This window comes from Lygodium microphyllum, chromosome 22 (assembly GCF_053477565.2).
Source record: "Lygodium microphyllum isolate KBCC chromosome 22, Lygodium_microphyllum_v1.1.10, whole genome shotgun sequence".
Taxonomy (NCBI): Eukaryota; Viridiplantae; Streptophyta; class Polypodiopsida; order Schizaeales; family Lygodiaceae; genus Lygodium; species Lygodium microphyllum.
The window spans coordinates 28,356,512-28,379,750 of NC_141156.1; the positions used below are offsets into that span (position 1 = coordinate 28,356,512).

The 23,239-nt window shown below is 38.9% G+C and overlaps 1 protein-coding gene across 1 annotated transcript in view; it reads right to left on the bottom strand.

Annotated features, from left to right (window-relative positions):
• The window catches only part of NOXY38 (tetratricopeptide repeat (TPR)-containing protein), a 52,355-nt gene extending 31,912 nt beyond the window's left edge, over positions 1-20,443 (bottom strand). Inside the window, exons 1-6 of the mRNA XM_087662425.1 lie at positions 20,098-20,443; positions 19,552-19,924; positions 19,383-19,444; positions 19,047-19,236; positions 18,650-18,781; positions 17,377-17,536 (exon numbers count right to left, since the gene is read on the bottom strand). Of these exons, the coding sequence (XP_087518551.1) occupies positions 17,377-17,536; positions 18,650-18,781; positions 19,047-19,236; positions 19,383-19,444; positions 19,552-19,846 (839 nt within the window). The 5' untranslated portion in view covers positions 19,847-19,924; positions 20,098-20,443. The remainder of the gene's footprint in view (positions 1-17,376; positions 17,537-18,649; positions 18,782-19,046; positions 19,237-19,382; positions 19,445-19,551; positions 19,925-20,097) is intronic.
• Positions 20,444-23,239: the final 2,796 nt, after the last annotated feature.

Consider the following 23,239-nt stretch of genomic DNA (forward strand, 5'->3'; position numbering starts at 1 on the left):
GAAATACCATAGGGTGTCCAATGTCCAAGATTTAAGTGGTAAAGTGAAACTGGTCTATGACTCACATAAAGCAGTAGTCCCTTCAATTAATACCTGGTCTTTTCACATACACACAAACAAAGATCCCACTCCCTCGCTCAACACCAGATTGACCCCGAAGACCAATGCCCCTCTCGGCATTTCTTTATCAGTTAAAAGATGAAAGGTTACCAAAAAAAAAAAGTTCCAAAGTACAAAACCTGAGAACAGTTGGCTTTCATCTTTTCTGAGTAAATTTCAGCTACTTAAGGACAGTACAGCATATCTAGAATAACATCCCTTTCTGAGTAAATTTCAGCTGCATTAGGACAATACAGCATATCTAGAACAACATCCCTTTCTGAGTAGGAAAACACTTTCTATGAGCATAACTCAATAATTCAAGTGTGTAATTACAATCTGCAGAACTTTGTATTTTACTGTTTTTCACCTATTTCTTGACATATTATCAACCTTATTCCATTCCAGATCTGTTCCATACCAATTGGAGTACAAACCCTTTGACCCTGACATCATTCCAACACTAAAACAGTCCCACAAACAACACTAAATCAGAGCTGAAAACTCTGTTCCTGTATGGCGTGGTCATCACTTTCTTTAGTTCTTGCATTGGAGAAGCAATCAGCTACTCCTAAACCTGGACAGTTAGTCTCTTACCTCAACAGAGGTGTAAAGAAAACACAGAATTGTGCATTTGATGGAATCAGTCCATCATGCAAAGCATTTTCTCTGAGAATAGAGAGAGAGTTGATCAAAGGGAACAAGCTCTATCTCCATACAGGAGTCAGAGACGACGAAGTACTCTCCATAGCTGATGTACGTACAACAATCTGCCCTTAGCCCCTGAAAACTTCACGCTCTGATTTGCCCCTCCTGCCTATTACGTTTTTTTTAATGCGCTCTCTCTTTTGGGAATTAATGTCCAAATTGTGACACATGGCATACATGTAACAATTTTTCCATTTAAACCTTCCGGTCCAAAATTCTCCGTGATCGGTGCAAAATTTGATCTCAACATAAACCAGAGAATCAATTCTCGCACAAAAACGAAGATAATGACACAAACAGATTTTGGGGTCCAAAAATAGTAACTCCCTAAATTTTAGAGATAGTGACCCCAACATTCCTCAAGTTGTGCTGAGCAACTTTTATCATTGCAACCATATCAAAAAGTGTAATGTAGCTCAATTACGGTGACTTTTATTCCGTGAGCATTCTCACATGTGTATCTTCTATCTTGGCCAGGCTCAATGTCCTACACCATCTCCAGTGGCTAAGCACACAATCCCAAACCACCGGCATTCTATTCTTCAATGCGCATTCAATATGGAACCGATCCCAAAATTGAGACAAACCATTAGTCCAATTTGTCCCAATGGCTACCTCTTCTGGCCATGCAAATATTCCGGATTAATCCAATAGAACTCTAGGAATAAAAAGTAACAACAACTAAAGAAAATAAAAATAAAATATTATATAAGTAAATAAGAAAAGCAACTGCAAAAAGTATCACCATCCGGTGATATAAAGTGTGCATATTCAGTTTATGTGAATTTTATGCTTGCTATAATTAGTACTTAATCAAGTTGTTTACCGCCCTATCCGAGGAGGAAGGCTAGTTTCATCTACCTAGATGATGGGCACTCAATCCTTATTTACTAAGCACGAGTTATTTCATGCCTTCTACTCAAAAGATGTGCAAAAGTGTCTATGAGAGAATAGACTCTCAAGGACATTCTTTACCTTCTAAGAGGAGATCAAGGATCCCTTGTGATGAGCCTAATCAAGAGATCTTCAACTCAAGACGAATGCCGTGTAGGTTGTCTACTAAAACTCTCCAAAAGGGGTCTCAACTATAGCTCACCTAATGGTATCCAATCACCTTGTAAATAGCTTGTAAGGCAAGATGAATGCCACGTAGATTGTCCATTGAAACTCTCCAAAAGAGGTCTCAACTATAGCTCACCTAATGGTACCCAATCACCTTCTTGTAAATAGCTTGTAAGGCACTGGCCAAAAGATCAATAGCAAACTTTACTACCTCCTTTCAAACACCATTCAAGACACCTAAAAGGACAATGCTACAAAATGAGCCAAGCACAATGGGCAAAAAATTGCAAAGCTCCTCTTGGATTTTGAGAAGGCCAATCATAAGGTTGATTAAAACTTTTTAAAGGATACAATGGCACGAATGGACTTTCCATAGTAGCATATCAACAAGGTCTCAGCAACATTGGACAAGTTGACTTGTAACATAGTGATCAAAGGTGGAAAAAACATTGTTGAGTTCTATCTAGAGCATTAGTCAAACCGAGGAGTAAAGATAATACGACCTTATATATCAAGAATGATGAGCTTATGCTAGAGAGTGACATTGATACAAGAGATATTTTACACAATATGTGTAAAAATCAATCGGTTACCAAAATGAGAAATTGGATTATTGATTAGTTAAAATGTGGCTCTAATTTTGGTACTTCTAGCTTTTGGCATGCAAGAGAATTCTGCTACAAACCCTAAATTTGAACAAATATTAGGGTTTAACAACCACCTTGGGACCCATGCCAACAGGAATGGGCATCATACACTAAAATCAACACCTGAAAAAAATCATAGAATTGACAAGGATTTCAAATGCTAAGTCATCCAATGTAAATTGGGGTGGGATTTGGCCAATTGTTGGTTCCATTTGTGCAATTCTTGGGTGAAAATCAAGGGGCAATTGGCCCAACTTGGTTGCTGATTGTATTACAGCAAGAGGTTTTTCGATCAACAAAGGAGATTGTGAAATCTCAACTTCTACACTATCCATTAGCAAATAAAATAACAAAATACCAAAAGGAATGTGAGTTTTGGGACTAATCGAGTGTCTATTGTCCAAGATTGTTAAGATAATGTGTGCATTTCAATTTATGCTCAGTCATAAATTGCAATAATGAAGTGCTTGATTTGGTTTTACCACTCTACCCAAGGAAGACTACTGTTATGGTTCCATTGCCAAGATTCCACTTAATCCATTGATTTGGTGGGCTCAAGGCACCTAATTGCAAGCCAAAGTTGATGATGTCTCTCACTATGAACACTCGCATGGGGAAGACGGAAATGTAATGCCTAATCTTGGACAAATTTCACATCATGAACAGCAAGCTGAAAATGTTACTATGAGGCAAGATGCACGGCCTTCAAGGCACAATAAGACTGATGACCAACAAAGTGAAGAGGAACTAGATGACTAATTCAAGAATCGAATGAGCACAGCAACAAATCTCTTTACTGAATTGACAAAGGATCCTCAATTCACCCAGTTTTCAATGCTCCAAAAAAAAAAAAAACAAGGGCAAGAAGAAAAAGGCATCTTCTACACCTTCAGCATAATAAGGTGCATCGAAGGAAATGCCAAAGCCTTCATTTGAAGCTCTTAAAGATGCTATGGAAGCAAGATGATTAGTACCTATGGGGCAAGGAACGCAAATGCAAGGCCATCATAGGAGTGCCCAGCCAATGGATTTTGAACAACTAGACATGCATGGTATGATGGGGCGACCAGGATACTTTGGTGGTAGCACGATTTTTCATGCTATGGTTGTACAGGGACCGCATACTAGAATCTATGACACGAATCCGTATGGTATGCAATAGCCATTGTATGGTGTGCAAGGCTCAATGTATTCAGATATGGCTAGAAATATGCAAAACCCTGTGTATGTGTATTGGCTTCGTGCTTGGCACACAAAGTAGTATGTTTTGTAGTGTATTTGCACCTCCGAATGCTTATGGGGCTCAAGAAATGAGTAATGGTCACGCAAACGCTTTATTTGGTGTTGGTTTTGATGTGAATTCAACAAATGCATCCTTTTTGCAGTAGCCAATATATGGCAACTTGACACCCAAAGGGGTAGCAAAAGACTATGATGAGGGTGGAAAAGCTGTGAAAGTTTTAATTCCTTCAATGGTGCATAAGATAGGCTGAAAGCTTTGACTTTCATTCAAGAGGAAACTTCACCGAGTCCTGGAGTTCGAAAGCTAGCCACTTTCTTGAAGGGGAATGCATTGCAATGGTGGTTCACTCTTTTAATGCAAGGTACAGCACCATCAACATACATACAATTCAAGCAAATGTTGGCATCAAATTGGTTGACAAGTACCTTTGAGATAGACATCATGGCAACTTGGAATAAGTTGGATGCTAAGCAATGTAAGAATTTGGAGCAATATAATAAGAAGTTTTGGGATACATTGTTGCATGTCTGTTCTTATAGCCCCGGATCCTTTCATGAGCAAGTGGAAAAATATGTTTGTGGGCTGCCCAAAGGAATCAAGGATTTTTGCATTAAATCCACCATGTCTAACATGTCTCAACTCATAGAGACTGCTGCTACAACAAATACTTTCCTACATGGGAAGAATTCAACCTTCTTAGAGAGTGGGAAGAAGCCAAATAAAAAGTTGTTTAAGGCTAAGAAAAAGGGCAAATATGAAAATCGACTTAAAAAGAGGCCAAAACAGCAAAGAAAGGACTCAAAAACATTGGCCCAACATAGGGAACTGATGGCTGCAAATAAATGCTTCATTTGTGAAGAGGAGGGTCACATTGCAAGAGACTATACCAATAGGCAGCAAGGTGGAAAATCAGAAAATTGGGGAGCTCTTAACGAAAAGAATGGGGAGCTCTTAACGAAAAGAAGCCCAAAACATCAGTGGGATTGGTACCTGATGTTATTAGTGATCAGCCCAATGATGATACTACTGAGTTGTGCAAAGCATGGAGCAAAATTAGGGATCAACATGCATTGATTTTCTTTAATAATGATACACGAGCCAACTTCATCTCTATTGACATAGCAGCCTATCTAGGCATCAGAGAGAATGAGATGGGACCCATGGGGAAAGTTGAAATGGCACATAAAGGCCATGCAAAGCCTATCACACCACTCATTGGAAAGCTTCGGTTGCATATACAAGGATATATGGACAGCGAAGAGTTTTCCATTGCTCCACTTGAAGATTGTGATGTATTGCTTGGAACGCCATGGTGTCACTATATACATGCAGTGATTGATTCTCCTACAAAAGAGATCACTATTTAGCCTAAGGGAAAGACATTTACACTTAATGTAAAATTGAAATGTGAATATGTCCTCATTGTATCTACAACTGCCATTTCTAAAGTAGTGAAAAATCATCTTTTAGTGTGCTTAGTTTTTACTAAGGATAAAGATGATAGTGAGAATGTTGGAAATATGTCTAAACTAGAGGAGGATCATATGTCATTTCTAAAAATATATGTTGATTGCTTCTCTCATTCACTTCCAAGGCAACTACCGTTTGAAAGACCAAATGATCATTGCACAAATCTTATCCCTCAAAGTAGCATACCTAATAAGCCACCCTACAGAGTCGTGCAACCTAGTAGAAGGAGATTACGAGTCAAGTGAATGAGTTGTTAGAAAAAGGATTGATTCAGCCCAACTCATCTTCTTTTTATTCTCCAACGCTTTTGGTGTAGAAAAAGAATAGTTCATGGCATATGAGCATTGATTATTGTGCTCTAAACAAAATCACGATGAAGAATCGCTTTCTGATCCCTTCGATCAATGATGTTATGGATAGATTGCAAGGGCAGCCATATTCAACCATATAGGTTTGAAAAGTGGGTATTATCAAATACACGTTCGATTGAAGGATGTGGCTAAGACAGCTTTCAAAACATCTTTTGGGTTATAAGAGTTTCTTGTCAAGCCTTTTGGGCTTACAAATACTTCTACCACTTTCAATCGGATGATGGCTCATATTTTCTATCTGGGTAAAAAATTTGTGGACACTTTCTTTGATGACATGATTGTCTGTTCAAAGAATAAGACAAAACATAAAAGACACTTGGACATTGTGTTCAATGAACTACATGAGCATAGGCTGGTTATCAATGATAAGAAAAATGAATTCTTTTTGCATGAAATCCACTTTGTAGGGGCATATTGTATCGGTTGATAGTATTCGTATGAACCTTGCAAAAGTTGAGCCAATTGTTCTTACTACATGAAGTATATACATGGGTTTGCTAAAATTGTATCTCCATTGCATGCCTTGCAAAAGAAGGATGTGCCATTTAGATAGACAGCTGTGGAAATTTCAGCATTCAAAAAGTTGAAGGATAGGATGACTTCAGATCCTATGCTTGTATTGCCCAATCTAAGGAAGTCATTTGTGGTTCAGTGTAATGCTTGTGGTAATATCATTGGAGTTGTTCTTATGCAAGATGGCCGTGTTGTGGCTTATGAGAGCCAAATTCTCCAAGGTGTAGAGAAAAGTTTGCAAATCTATGAGAAAAAGCTCTTGATTGTAATTCATGCACTGTCTACGTCGAAACATTATTTGTTGGGAGCTAATTTTACAATGCAAACAGTTCATCAAACTTTCAAGTACTTTTCGACACAGACAAAGTTGTCAAAGAAGGATATGAGATGGGTGAATTTTCTCTCTATGTTCCATTTTCAAATTGTACATATTAATGGTGTCACATAAGCTACAAATTTCAGCCATCAACATGGTTTATCACACTAAGTTGAATGCCATGAAAGAGTAATATATTGTTGATTTGGACTTTGCTAATATTTATGATCAGCTTTGCAATGGCCAGAGACACGAGCACTTTGTGCTTAGAGATGGATTTCTAATGATACATGGACGATTGTGTGTCACAAAGCAATTGAGACCTAGAGTTATCACGGAAAGTCGTGCTCCTCCGTATGCAGGACACAAAGATATCGATGCCACAGTCAAGGAAGTGGAGCATTTTTTTTATTGGCCAACTTTGCGGTGTAATGTAGAGCAGTTTGTCAAGACATACATCATATGTCAAAAGGTAAAACATGATAGGCAAATGATGTCTTGTTGGAGCCCTTCCCTATTCCAAATAGGCCTTGGCAAAGCATTACAATGGACTTTATTTTTTAGCTTCCTAGGACACCTACAAGGAATGATGGGATATGGACTATCGTTTGCAGCTTTAGCAAACATATCCATTTCATTCCTGTGAGAAAGAAAATAAAGAATGATCATATGACACGCTTGTTTTTGCAATATATCTTTAAGTATCATGGTCTGCCAGAGTTGACCATCAATGATTAAGACCCTCGCATGACCGTTTATTTTGGAAAGAGTTGTTTGAGAACATGGATACCACGTTGAAATTCTCATCGTCCTTCCATCCACAAACACATGGTTAGTCTAAGGAAGTGAATTCCACAGTGTTAGATCTTTTGAGATACTATGTCTCAGACCACAAAACATAGTGGAAGTAATATTTGCCCTCAGTTGAGTTTGCTTGCAACAACACAGTGCACAGTTCCACTGGCTGGCAAGCTCCATTTAAGGTGGTTGAGGGTAGCAAAAAGGTACCACCTATCTTGCAGACTAAGATAAGATGTCAAGGCAGACCCTTATGTGGAAAACTTGATTGTAGCCTTTGCAAAAATAAAGTATGCACTTCAAAGATCACAAGAAAAGTAAAAGAAAACAACTAATGGTCATAGACATGCTTTGCAATTTGTAGAGGGTGATTATGTATTGCTACATTCAAAAAGGCAAGGCTAAAAAAAATGAAAGAAAGAGAGAGATTGCATCTGAAGTTCTGAATGAGATACTACGGGCCCTTCCAAGTGTTAGAAAATACCAACAATGTGGCATATCAAATGAAATTTTCTCCACATTGATAAATATACAATGCCTTTCATGTCAGTTTGTTGAGGCCTTTTCGTGGTGATGTGTCACAAGATATGTCTATTGAAATTCAGCCTGAGGTTAAAGAGCTGAATGAGATTTTGGTACCTGAGCAGATCTTGGCATATAAGAAAAGAAAGGTTATTCACCAATGGATGCACAATGGATGGAAAAGCATAGCTTGGCAAACAATCCTCAATTGTTATAGCTTTACCTAGATGCCTTTCAAATAGAGTCGACTTCAATTCGGGCTCAATCTGATTCAGCAAAGCAAGGATCTAGAGTATTACCTGATGCTCAAGAGGGAGGTAGCACTTCCACTCCTCCAATTGTGGAGAGCTCTTATATGTAGTGGATCTCAAATGTATTCAAAATTCATCCAAAATACTGTACTGACAATATGTCTGTCATCGGGTCACTACTCAATGTACTAGTCATTATCAAATGTATGCAGATAAGTATGGTTGTTACCGCAACTTTGAGACCATACTTTTACATCAATTTGGGATCAGTTCATGATCAGCTAGTTGCATATAAGCTTTTGCCTTAGTTTTGTAATCAATTTCAGCTCAATTTTTTATCAGTTTGAGAACCGTTTATGATCACTTTTGGAATCAGTTTTGCATCGATTTCAGACCAGTTTTTGCAATCAGTTTGTGATCAGTTTCAGGTCACATTTGCAACAATTTGTGATTATAGTTCTCAAATCAGCAAGTGATCAGTTTATGATCACATTATGCTCAGTTTTCAATGGTTTACAACAAGTTCAGTGGACAGCAACATGTTAGTAAATGCCATTGACAGTTTCAGCCATGGTTTCAATTAGAATATGCTTTACTATGGTTGTGGAATCATTATAGTTAAAAAACATGAGTAATGGATGCATCCAATGGGTCTTTAACAACAATTCTTCACTAATTTTCAATATTATCTGATTTTTATGTTGGCTAGAAATTTTCAGCAAGGTTTGGGGCATGTGGCATGGTTAAACAAGAGTGGCTAATGTTATGACTATGATGCCTTATGGAAATTCTAGTGCAGTGTATTTTTTTTTTGCACAATGCAGTGCAATCAAAAACAATTGCAAGGATTTCAAGGGGGGAGTCTGTCATAGGGACATAAGATTTTAAGATGCTCTTATCTTGCCGATAACATTTAATTAAGTTATTAATCAAATGTGCAAGATTGTTTAGCACATGTGATACACATGGTAATTATCTCACAATAACAGCCCAAGGACCTCAAGGATGGAATAGATGTCAAAAGTAAAACTTGTGATAAGCTATATACCATTTGGGCTTTGGGGATCAATTTTGACCCTAGCACAATTGTTTGGTCAAGAAGTGTCAATGGTAACACTAGGAACTAGCACTAATTAATTAATTAATGACAATCTAAGGGTCAATATAGGGTGAGGACTACTCCAAGTTGCAAATGGCCTAACCAATTTAATTATGGATGGACACATTTAATTTTGGGCATGATCAACAAGGCTGAAATTAATTTTCGTTATGATTTAATCTTAAAATTTAATTAAATAGCCGGATAATGCTGAAAAATGGGTTTAGAAGGTTGCTACTTAGTAAAAATACTCATGCAAACTAAGAAAACGTTTTTGGAGACTCAGTCTCAACCATTCAATTAGTTTACAAACTAGGAGAGAGAGAGAGAGAGAGAGTGGGGAAAGCTACTGATTCATTTTTTTATCAACAAAAAAAAATTGCTATAGAAGACAGCCATTATTACATGCAGGACCTATCCGGAACTCTCTTCTGCCGGTGCCCCCACTGTATTCTATGGAAAACGAGCACGAGAGCCTACTTCCATTCTCCCCCCAACCACGTCTAGTAAGTTGCTGGCTAGAACCCCTCAAGTCGTGACTCTCCTGCCAACCGTCCCCTTCAGGTGAGTTATACTATTATTATAATTCACTCACTTCCTAGACTCCCCTTGACCCCATTCGGGTGCCCAAGGCCCCCGAACGGTCATCTCTCGCACTTGTTCCCCAATTAGTTACACCATAAATGTAACAATAAACGTAACATTTCCTTCCCCTTAAGAATCGGTTTCATCCTCCAAAACGATATTTGGAAGGTCCAACTGTGAATTGGACAACCTTTTCACTAAGCTACTTGCTTGCTTCCATGTTGAGCTTTCTTCTGAACAATCTTTGCATTTCACCACATATTCTTAATAAATAGTATTCCTCGTTCGTCTATTACGAACACTTAAAATTCTTTTTGGTTCATGTGGAATAGATTGGTCACCTATTAGCTCCTCAATGTATCATTAAAGATTATATTATCCATATCACCCAGCTTTTTTCTTAACTTACTTACATGGAAAATTGGATATGTTTTACTACCAGTAGGTAGTTGGAGCTTGTAAGCTTGTTTTCCCACCCTCTTAAGTATTGTGAATGGACCACAATACCTGGGTGAAAGCTTTGGACATCGTCCCATTTTCATGGTTTTAGTTTGTTCAGGCACCCTAAGATAGACCAATTCTCCTTCTTCAAAGAAGATGTCTCTTCGGTGAGGATATACATAAGCTCTAGCCCGATTTTGAGCTTTCTTAATATTTTCTTGAGCAAATTTTAACATACTACTCATATCCTCCAAAAAATCCTTTGCTGCCTAAACCTTTTCCTTATGCAATCCTACTGCATGAGGAGCTATGGGCTGAAACCCATACATTAGCATAAATGGGCAATATCCAGTGGAAGAGTGCTTGGCATTATTATATGCAAACTCTACTATCGGTAATTACTCTTCCCAATTAGTTTTCCTTTTACTTGCATATGCTCTCAACATATCTTCAAGGATTTGGTTATCCAATTTCCTAAATATAGCACGCCAAAATTAACTATCAAATTTTCTATCCCAATCAGAAACTATATTTTCCGGAAGGCCATACAATCGGTATATGTTCTCTATGAACAATCTAGCCAATTCTAGCGTTTTAGCATCAGTTAAAGTTGAAATAAACCTAGCCATTTTGGTTAACCTATCCACAATCACCCACACAGAGTCGTGCCCCCTCTGTGTTTTGGGTAATGCAGCAATAAAGTCCATGGAGATACTCTTCCATTTTCCCGAAGGAATCTCTAATTGATGGAGAAGTCCTCCCATTTTCAATCTTTCAGCTTTATTAACCTGGCATTTACTACATTTGACCACATAGTCAAGGACGTCCTTATTCATTCCAGGCCAATAGGACTACCTTTTAATAAGACTATTAAGTCTTATTAACTCCTGGATGTCTCGCACTAGGGGTAAGTATCTGGCGCCTTATTTCTTCATCTTTCGGGATACATATCCTACCCTTGTAGAGTAAATAACCATTATCAATGGTAAAATTCTTCCACTTGAATCCCAATTGAGCAACCCCTCATACTCCATTTCCTTGTTGAGCATCCTTAGATGTTCCTTTCTCAATGGAGGCCCTTCCATTTGAATCCCCATTTTCTATTGCTTCCCATATGTTGTAATATGCCGGATCAACCTGGCATTTCCCTTTTAGATTTCAAGCAAATCGAAAGTGAATTGAGTAAAACTCAATTCATTTATGATGGCCATTCTGTTGAGCGCATCAACCACTATATTGTACTTCCCTTTTCTATACCTTATCTCATAGTTGAACTCTTGAAGGAGTTCGGCCCATCTGGCTTTACGCCCAAGTAGATCCGGTTGGCCATTAAGCCACTTAATGCTTTCATGATCCGACAATATCAAAAGTTTGGCACCATACAAATAGTGCCTCCATTTCTTCATTGCATGTACTATTGCATACAGCTCCCTCTTATAAACAGAATAATTCCGTTTTGCACGGTCTAATTTCTTGCTTTCAAAAGCAACTGGTCGACCTTCTTGTAATAAGACCGCGCCTACTGCCCTATCACTAGCATCAACTTCAACCACGAATGGTTTATTGGGATCCACAATTAATAGTACTAGAGTTGTAGCAATGGCTACCTTAAGTTTTTGAAAACTTTCATTTTGGTCTGTTTCCCAATTAAAGCTCTTCCCTTTTCCTTTAAGTTGGTCTGTCATTAGAACAGCTGTTTTGGCGTAATCTCGAATGAATCTACAATAAGATCCAAATAAACCTAGGAAGGTCTGCAACTCTTCCACGTTCTTTGGAGATGGCTATTCAATAATTGCCCTTACTTTTTCTAGATCCATCTTGATTCCCTCTTTCGAGATAATATGTCCCAAATATTTGACCTCCTGTGCGATGAATTCACAGTTAGTTTTCTTCGCATAAAGGGAATGGGTTTTTAACAATTGGAATACTAACCGTAAGTGTTCCAAATGTTCTTCTCCTGATTTACTAAAGATCAAGATATCATCCAAGAAGACTACTACAAAATATCCTAGATAGGGCCGTAACACACTATTCATCAACTTCATAAAAGTAGCTGGTACATTAGTGAGGCCAAAAGGCATCACCAAAAATCATAATGTCTGTATCTAGTACGAAATGTCGTCTTAGGAACATCCTAGGCCTTAATTCTTACTTGGTGATTGTCTAATCTTAAATCAATCTTTGTGAAGAATTTCGCCCCTGATAATTGATCAAAAAGATCTTCCATTCTGAGCATAGGAAAATTATTTTTCACCGTTATTTTATTAAGTGCTCTATAATCAACACAAAGTTGCATAGAACCATATTTTTTCTTCACCAATAAAATTGGCAAAGCCCAAGGTGAATTGCTGGGTTGTATAAACCCTTTATCAAGGTAATCCTTAATTTTTCTTTCGACTTCTTGGTGTTGTGTTTCACTTAGCTTATAAGGTGGTTTAGAAGTAGGGTGTGTATCCCTATCTATGTCAATTGGGTGATTTACATCACCCCAATTGGTGGAAGGCCACTTGGTAACTCAAAAGGAAACACATCTTTAAATTCTTCTAACAATCCACTTAATTCATTATTTACATTCAACTCACAAACATAAGAAAATTGTTGCTTTATATTACAAAAAGTAAAAGTGTTCTGTACAGGAAGGGACCATAACATATATACCTCACAAGCTTCCTTCTTTATTAGCTTCTGAACTTCAAGGGAACAAATCAAAGGGTTATCAAATACTTCATGTTCACCATGAATCACAAAAGTCTTACCATCCCTTTCAAATTCCAATGTATTATGATGATAACTACGCTTAAGGATGGTTCTAGTCCCCATAGTCACTCCCTCCCTAAAGCAATATCGGCTCTTTCCATATTCATAATTTGGAAATCAAGCTTATCTTTATATCCTTCGATCTCGATTTCCAAATTAATCCAAATTGGATACCATTGTATCCCATATTTTATTATCCTGACCTTGCATCATACGAACAGCATATTGATACTCACTCTTTTATTGGGGAAGTTTCAACTTTTTGACAAATGCATAATTTATGAAATTGTGGGTGGCAAAGTCATCAATCATGACTCCAACCCTCTTTCCCGCTATCAATCCGTGCACTCTAACTAAATCATGTGGCCCAAAGGTAGGCTGCCACATAGAAGTTGACATACAACACCTGTGTTGTACATTCTTGTACAAGACCTCTAAAGATTTATACTTTTCGTGCCCCTTTAATTCCAGGGTTTGCACTACATGGATTTGTTTCTCGTTTCCCTTGCCCTTGTCCTTATCCTTTCCTTTATCTTCCCCCTTTTTCCTTTGAGGGCAATTCCAAGCAACATGGTTAGAAGATAGGCAATTGAAACACGGCCTTTCTTTTTTTACCTTATCAAAGTCATCTTGACATAACTTTGGCCTTACGTATTGTTTCTTTTCAAAGGGCTGTTTCTTACCCTTAAGGAATGGCATTTTTCTTTTAGATTTGCCTACAAATTTTGAGGCCTCCAATTTCTTAGTCTTGGGCTCCGTATCAATGAGACTAGTGAGTGCACCTGGATGCATATTATCTTCATTGATTAATGCAAATTTAATTGCCTCTCCAAGCGTCTTAGGTGAACTTCTTTTCACTTCCTTTTTTTAGGCCTTATCTAGTCCTCTTATGAATCCTCGTCTTTTAAAATTCGTCTATTCCTTCCAATTTGAGGATTATCTCACGATACTCCTCGAGATATGTCAACAAAGGTCTTCCCTTTTGTCTAACAAAATCCTAATCTTCCCAATTTCTTTCCATTTCATTTTCAGGAATGAATTCTTTCAAAAAGACCTATTCAAATTGAGCCCAAGTTTCAGGTATTTTACTTGCCTCCTTTAAAGTTCTCCACCATTTATATGCCTTTGGCCTCAAGGTTAAACTAGCCTCCAACGCTTCAAGATGTGGTGTAGTATTTTTTAATATGTGCAAATCTTCCCATTTTTGGAGGAAATTAAAGATAGTGTCTTTATTTCTGCCTTTTTCCTCCCCGTGAAACTAAGGGGGTTTCATATCTTTTAACACTAGGTTATCCCTTACCTTTTGGTGGGGTTCCTTAGGGTCTCACATAGTCACATCAAGATCTTTCGATGAAGATGGAATATCTGAGGTTTGTACCTTACCTTTATCCCTTTCTAGTAATAAGGCTAATTGGGATTTTATTTCGGTGAGTACTTGAGTTAGCAACTCCATTTGAACCCCTGTGCTTGCACAGGGTCAGTTCGATCATCAAATTATTCTTGAGTAGCAAAAAATTCTTCCCATTGTTCTTCTTGTATTTCCGTTTCATGGGGATCCAACATAGGGTGGTCCCCAGAACTAGAGCCTTCGATTACCCCCTCTCTCTCTCTCTCCCCTCCATCTATACACTAGAATTGGAAAGCAAATACAAGAAATTTGTGTACAAAGATTAGGTACTTCCCTGATTACAATGATAGGGCAGATGTCGACAGCCTTTACAGCTTAGTGATAGAAAAAACGCGAGGAACAATGCAACTTTTCTCCAATCTGTGTAGGTCACGTGGCAACAAAACCTATCGGCAGGGGCATTGGGTAAGGGTGTGATTAAACATAACAGCCACGTTGTGTGGACCCCTCTCTCTCTTTCCCCTCCATCTATACACTAGAATTGGAAAGCAAATACAAGAAATTTGTATACAAAGATTAGGTACTTCCCTGATTACAGTGATAGGGCAGATGTCGACGGCCTTTACAGCTTAGTGATAGAAAAAACGTGAGGAACAATGCGACTTTCCTCCAATCTGTGTAGGTCGCGTCGCAAAAAAACCTATCGGCAGGGGCGTTGGGTAAGGGTGTGATTAAACACAACAGCCACGTTGTGTGGAAACAGGGTCGTGGCCAAAGTTATAGTTAATATGGCCCGTAATAACGCAGGACGTAACCGTTTTGACTAGAAATGAGGCATATTTGTTTCGGCGAGACTTGATCATTTCGGCGGAAAACAACCCGGCTTGCAAACGGCACAGCATCAACGGCTCCATTGGTGTGACCCCAAGTGCAGCCTCTAACACGACGTGATCAAAATCGCTCTGATACCAGTATCACATGCATGACCTATCTAGAACTCTCTTCTACCGGTGCCCCCACTGTATTCTATGGAAAACAAGCACGAGAGCTTGCTTCCATTCTCCCCCCAGCCACGTCTAGTAAGTTGCTGGCTAGAACCCCCCAAGTCGTGACTCTCTTGCCAACCGTCCCCTTTACGTGAGTTATACTATTTTTAAAACTCACTCACTTCCTAGACTCCCCTTGACCCCGTTCGGGTGCCCAAGACCCTCGGAGGGTCATCTCTCGCACTTGTTTTCCAATTAGTTACACCATAAATGTAACAATAAATATAACAGCCATCTAGGGGCCTCAGCAAGCAAGAGACAGCAAGGAATCACCTTCCACGTGCCTAGCAGTAGGACTGCATTAAATGCAAGCTGGAGTAAGCCACAGGAGATTTCAAGGTTTTCTTCTCTTTCATCTTGGTTTTCTCTCACCTTCTCCAATAATTTCTCGAAAGATCTCAGCATTTCTCAACCATTCTCAACAAATCCCTGCCAAGTTTGGTGGACAACAAGAGGATTTCTACTGTAAACCCTAAAATTCTACAAAAATTAGGGTTTAATCACCACCTTGGAACCCATGCCGACAAAAATAGACATTGTACATTAAAATCAGCACCTGATTCGTGGAAATGACAAGGATTTCGGATGCTAGGTTATCCAATGTAAATTGCGGTGGCAATTGGCCAATTGGAGGTTCCATTTGTGCAATTCCTAGGTGAAAATCAAGGGGCAATTGACCCAACTTGCTTACTGATGTGCAACAAGGGGCTTTTGGATTAGCAAAGGAGATTGTGGAATCTCAACTTGTACACTATCCATTAGCAATTAAAGATAATGAAATACAAAAGAGGTGCCAATTTTGGGGCCAACCGGGTATCTATTGTCCAAGATTGTTAAGGTAATGTGTATATTTCAACTTATGCTCAGTCATTAATTATTGTAATTAAGTGCTTGATTAGGTTTTACCGCCCTATCCAAGAAGAAAGGCTAGTTTCAATCCTCAAGCCAACTATGCCACAATTAAAAATGTGGGACATAATTACTATATATTTGGAAAGTCTGTTGCCAATCGATCTTCAATAGTGAGAGAGAGCCTCTTAGAGTATGTCACTTTGATTGAGCTCTGGCCATCCATCACCCACTCCCTCAAAGATTGTTGGGAGTAGCTTCAAGGGGACTCTACCATAAATGCAAGAGCTTCCGTACACTTGGACCATCATAGCCTATTCTTTATCCTATAGGCCAATAAACCCGAGCGGTGTTGCACTCCACCATTGTTTCTTTCCACCATACTCCCTAAAACATCCTACAAGAAAATCAACCTAAGAGGTGTTACACTCCATGGTTTCTTTCCATCATATATATGTATATGTGTATCTACACCTTTTTTTGCGGAAAAATAAACATTCACCTAGGCGCTATCTTTTTCACAAGAGGGCATGCATTCAAAAGAAACATTAACAATCAAGTCGGAATCTGTTCAATAATCCAAAGTCTTTAAAAAACATTCATGCATATTTCTTCACAAAAGCCAAACAGCCTACTCCATGTCAAATCAAGGTTGTGCATGTTACATAAGCAAACAAACACTAAGCAAGTAAAATAAAACAAACAAGACTTCTCAAGCCAATCGCTTGTATAAAACTTACCTCATGCAGCTAAACTATTCATGACTCAACTACGGAGAGCCTAGCAAATGTAACATTCTGCTTATTCACACACACACACACCCCAAACCCCCCCCCCAAAACACATACATACATACATACATACATACATACATACATACATACATATATATATATATATATATATATATATATATATATATAGAGAGAGAGAGAGAGAGATGCATATATATACAAACATACATATGTATGTATGTATGTATATATGTATGTCCCAAGTGATAGACAAAACTCAGAAAATGTATTGAATTTCAAAAATAGCATGCTCCACCATTAGGATGATCAAAATGTAACACAAGCAATCCAAAAAAGACATCTGTTTGTAAAGAGCAGAGTATGCGCAGCCTAGCAGTGTGTAGATTGCACATGCAGCATGCATGCACCAAGAATAAAATTAAAAGGACTGACAATAAAGTGCACTCTTCAGCAAAATGCATGCTTTAAAGCCAGTGAATAACCAACCATCACACACCTTCTGAATCCAGGAACAGGATTAAATGAAGAGAATGCAATGCTTTCAACACATTTTATCTCTTGCAAATTGGGAGCAGTTACAAGATTTCCTAGCTGTCCCATTGAATCTTCCATAAAGCCCAGGCCTTCTAACTCAGGTGCTTCCGACTTGGTAATTCCTGCATTAAATTTTTTTAAAAGAGAGAGTCAGCTCACAGATATTCCAGTTTGTTCACAAAACTTGAACTGATAGGTCTACACTTTTCTGAAACTTTTTCAATTCAATCAAAAAGAAACATCATCAAGAACATTAACACTCAAAATCATCTCAAAATGGTGGTAAAGTGCTCTAGTATGTGCAAAATCTTAAATGACATGAACTCCACTAAATCCAGAAGAAGAGAATCATGTCATTCAAAGCCATACAAGACCAAATATAACACATCAACTACACCTTTGCTGAATAAACAAAGAGCTATGACGAGAACAAGTTAGGCAGTAAGAGGGAACTTGTATCATGATGCCTTTGAAGTGATGGACTAATTGGTCAATTAAGCTAGAGCTTTCAGCGTGTTTCTATAAGCAAGTTTCATTTATGGCTAGCTTTATGAGTATACTCACCAAATATCCGATGCCTGTGCTAGAAAACAGACACAAGTGCAGGTACCCATGTAGCGACAAGACTATAAGTATGCATCAAAAGGGCAGATTCATGCACACATTCAGGTAGATTCGTGTCTAGAAGTGTGCTCATGCAAACCACTAACGTTTGGAAACTTTCAGTAGCTTCACCTTTGAGGCTTTTACACTCAAGCAACCATGTGAGACTTCTCTTAACCACTCTTCTGTTCATCTCAAGCACGCCTTTCTGAAACCCCTACACTTAAGAGTAACTATGCGACACTCCTCTCAGCCACTCTTCCATTTGTCGCATATACTCAGATAGCAAGGCTAGTTAAGCACTATCGTGAGAACACTCAAAACAGATCTCGTGTACACGATTTATTAATAAAACTGGTTATAGAATCTGACTAGCCATTGGTGGGTATCCAGGATAGTTTATTTCCACTGCAAGTGTCCAAAACTGGTAATAAAAACTGACAAATATGGTCTAGTATGTACTATTGGTAGGTTTCTAGGATAGTTTATTACCCTGCAAGTGCCTAAGAGTAATGTGTACAAAATTAAAATCAAGTTGGTGAGTGTGATACTATTGTGTACAACACTTTAACTTCCAGCACTGATTCTAACACAAAGGCATGATCATGTGCACTAGCCTCTACCTAACACACCTGCAACAATTTGTTTCTTGGACTCATTTTCCATGGCTAAAGCTGTTGAGAAAGAGGAATGAAAACTTGTTGTGCAAAGAAGATCTCTTGTCCTCCGCAGATGAGTCCTCACAGACCTATCATCATACAAAGCTGCAAAATGAATGTTGTCAAAACAGTTGAAAAGATTAAACACCAAGACACATGAATGTGAAGGACTACAATGTCCCTTCACAGCCTTTATTTCAAGACTTTTTTCACGGAAAAAAGTCATCATATCAAAGAGCACATAGTGCACCTTACAGCACCAACTCCATACAGAATTAAGGATATAACTAAATTCCTGTTGCGATTTACAAATTAGAGTACATGGATACGAGAGCTGGGAAAAATGCTCATCATTGAGTGAAAGACGCACCATTCACCATCTCTAATGAGCACTGGCCAGAAGTCACATCAGCAACATCCCCAATTTCATAGAAATCAGCTAACTGATGTCTGGTGCCATCTGGTGCAACAAGGATCAGATCATAGCAGGTGTAGAAACACGTCTCTGGTGCATCCAGTAAAAACTGCCGCAGTTCTATCACAGAATCCACTGGATTCACCTGAAACGGGGCAGCAGATAGTCAAGCTTGACATGTATTTTTGCAAGCACACCAGAGCAATCACACCTCTAGTTGACTCAAGCGAGTGTACCATATGGCTTCACTAAAAAGACCATATGTGATTGGAAAGCAATTGTTCAACAAACCTGCAAATCAAGCTTTTCTCCAGACGGCCCTCTCACAGCCATAGAATACAGTCGTAATTCTCCTGAGAAAAGTATCAGTCAAGCTTTAAAAGTACTGGAGAGTAACTGATCATCTTAGTTGATAATTCTAAGTTCCCCCAAAAGATTAGCTCACAAGTTCAGCCCATACCATCTGAATGGCTTTCAGTTTCAGACAATGGAGCTGCGGCATCTTTACTATCTTTCTTAGCTCCATTGGATTTTCCTACATTATCACCTGACGCAGACTCTGAACCTGCTACTGCTGTGCTGTCTTTAACATCTTCTTCATCATTAATGTCAACTACAGCCGATTCATTGTTCCCTGCTTCGTTTGACACAGAGTTATCTGCTGCTATAACATCATCAACACCTCCTGATGCATTCTCTGCTGAGGTAGCACTAGCCTTTCCTTTATTCTTGTTTTTATTTGCCTTTCCAGCCATGAAATCTCCAATTGAAGCACTAACAGCAAGTACTTCGATTACCTAGACCCCTCGTATAGCATACAATTGAGAGCAAACCTGCATTAAGAAAGGTTAGTCAAGCCCCGCTTGAGCTAATGAAAACGGAGACTCTACCAATTTCTGGCAAATGCATCCAGCACCGGAAATGCACAAAATTTCACTATCAGGAAAGGAATGCCGTAAGAACAGAAAGCAATATTTTCCGGTTGCAGTATCAATGGTGAAAAGACCTCAGCTGCCAATGAATTTGCGCAATCGCCAAAGAACTTTGCATTCCCTGAAGTAAACTTGCTCGATGCTACAATGTCAGCTGCAATGCAGTGATTAAGAGCTGGCAATCCAATTTGAGGCCAATAAAACCTGGTGTGACACTGAAAGGCAGGGCCGTGTTGACGCTGCTGAAAACCCTAACGGCAGGGAGCAGAAACACGCAGGAGCGCCCAGAAACCTCGGCTCGTGTTGAGTAAGTAGCTCTTCCTTATAGCCGGAGCTTAAACCCTAGGCGGACAGCGGAGGAGGAAGATGGGTTTAGGTCGATGTAAACCATCCCCTGTGGCATATGTTTGAGGATGAGGTCTGTTCCCCTTGTATCGTATCGTAATTATTATTATTATTATCATTTGTCCTCATTGATGATTTAGCATTTCTCCTTATTCTTATTATTATCGTTATCATTTCCACAAAAGCAAAAGCATATTCCAATTTGATTGTGTCTTAGGCGGGTCCAAGACTCCTTTTAGGTTACGTTGAGGGCAGCAAATCCAAAACGTAACTTAGGGCAGTTTCACAATGAGTGACGGATGCCCAACCATTGCCCCAAATGTGGGCCGATACTTTCTGAATGTGGGCTTGGACATAGGCACCATTACATGCCAAAAAGGACACACTACAAAAAAACCAAGAATGACTTCTTCTTTTTTGGCCACACATGCAAAAAGTGCACCCTTGTCCATCACTTTGTAAAGTGGGTAGAGGAGACTCCCCATCCAAAAGTAGGCGAGAAATCTACCAAAGTTGTAAGTATACAACAATTCACTTTCTCTTTAAATGTACACTTTCATTAGTTAATAATTGCAAAGTGGGTGTTCGTCACTTAATGTATAACCAACCTTGGTGCAATAGAATGTTATTGGTCGATTGGCTCAATGTATCTTATTGCTTCAAGAGTCTGAGTTTTGGGTTATTCATCAACCAAGTGTTCAGCATGTGGTTGTTGATTTTCTTTCTCAGCTAGATTCCAATGAAGTTCTGATCGGTATGGTTGATGGTTTTCCTAATGTTGAGCTCTTTGCCATTGCAATAGCTATCGATCTAGCACATGGACCTATGAATCCTCCCTCATCTTGGTACGAGGAGATGCTTACTTTTTTAACAACGGCCAAAGCTCTAGATCACTTGCCAATGGATCAACCAAAGCGTTTGGCTCTTCACTATTGGTGCTTTGAATGTATTCTAGGACAACTTTATCATCAAACTTTGTCTAAAGTAAGGATGTTGGTTGGTGTGTTTGTTTTATGTATTCGGTCTTTTATATGTATCACATATCTTATAACCACATTAGGTAGAAATCAAAATGTATAATAATATGTAGTAGTATTGCATAAGTGATAGAGTCGCTACAATGAATGAGCAATATTCAATCTTTTCCACTAGAAGCATGCAAGGATATTGGTCTTGTGAAATTTAGTGGAGCAAATGTATTAGCAATTTGTTTCATGCTATGATAGTCTTCACTTATGAGACCTATCCTTAAGAGGAGTAAGTGTGCTTAAGACTTCATGTCCTGTAAGGCAATTGCTAAAATGGTAGAATCTAAAGCTAAAACTTTAAGTTTAGACCATAAACATTGAAAAGATCAAAACTTCAAGTATTGCATTTCATTGTACACATGCCTTTGAGAAGCAATTGGAGAATGGTGACAAAATCTCACTCTTGATTTTTGCCCTTAGGTAGAAATCAAAATGTATAATAATATGTAGTAGTATTGCATAAGTGATAGAGGCACTATAATTAATGAGCAATATTCGATATTTTCCATTGGAAGCATCCAAGGATATTGGTCCCATGAGAGACTAAACAAGGGTTTGGGTTCCCTTCCTGCATGCATGCAATTGCTCAAGCGAATAGTCGAAGTCGATTAGAAGGGAGCTGAGAAGAACGCTAGAATCAATGGCAACACAATGGAGCTGGATTTCGTTAGGCAGTGCAAAAGCAACAAATCAATGTGACAGAGATCAAGAAAGAGTCTTAAAGAACACAATGAAGTTAGGAAGAAATCGCTTAGAGAAGGAAAGAAAATCCTACGAGCCTCAGAGCCTTTAGCCTACCTAAGCTCAAGGCCAAATTCACTCATTTTGATAATGCAAGTTGTTTTTCTATTTTTTGGGGCCTCATTCCTATTGAATCTAAGTTCATCAAATGGTTTTCCTCCACCTATTAGGCAAAGGCATATTTTGTTCAATATCGTTTTGTCAACTGTGGTTTCTACTTTGCTTAACTGTGGTTTCTACTTTGCTTTGTTGGATAATAACTCTAATAGAGACATGGTCCTAGGAAGCACGGTCGCCTTTGCCGAGAAATTGCTTTATGCAGTACCATGGTCGCCAACCTTCGATCCAGCAGGAACACTCAAGAAAGAGTACCCAGTGTGGGTACACTTCCCGACACTACCAGATTGGCTAGATAGCAAAGTGCGTGCAATGGCTAAATCTCTAGGCAATGTCCTCGATGTGCCGCCAAGCCTTCTAGGAGAGATCAGAGCTCAAAAGAGAGCTTGTATCCTTTGGGATAGGAATAAAGAAATACCCCACTTCTTGGAGCTCTTTGATACCAGTGGCATTGAAATCTATACAAAATTCAAGTTTTCAGCTTTCTCGACTCATGCTATATTTCTAAGGAATGTGGGCACTTTGCCAAAGCATTCCCCCAAAGGTTGGCCAGCAAACCTCAGCCTCAAACCCTCAGTCCCCCTGCCTATTAGGCAATTACTCAGTAGTCATCAAAGGCCATGCCACAAGTGAATGCAAAAGGGAAAGAGCTGATTAAGGAGGTCAGTGCACCGTCGAGCGTGCAAGCAAAGCCAAATCCTAAATACTCCACATCCAAATCGAGCAATGCCTTACCATCAATTCCCATCGCTGATAGTAGGAGCAAAGTTAAGGATGACATCAATAAAAAAAACGAGGCACCAACTCAAGCCTCTAGATTGGCCCATATGAAAGGTAGGAAAAAAAAGTCTTAAATCCCTTGGCAAACAGCCTTTGGTGGTCAGGAATGTATTTGCCTCGATGGCAGATGAAGAAAGTGGCCAAATGGAAGAGGAAGATGAATAGGCTATTGAAGAAAATCAAAATATTGTCATGGAATGTTCGG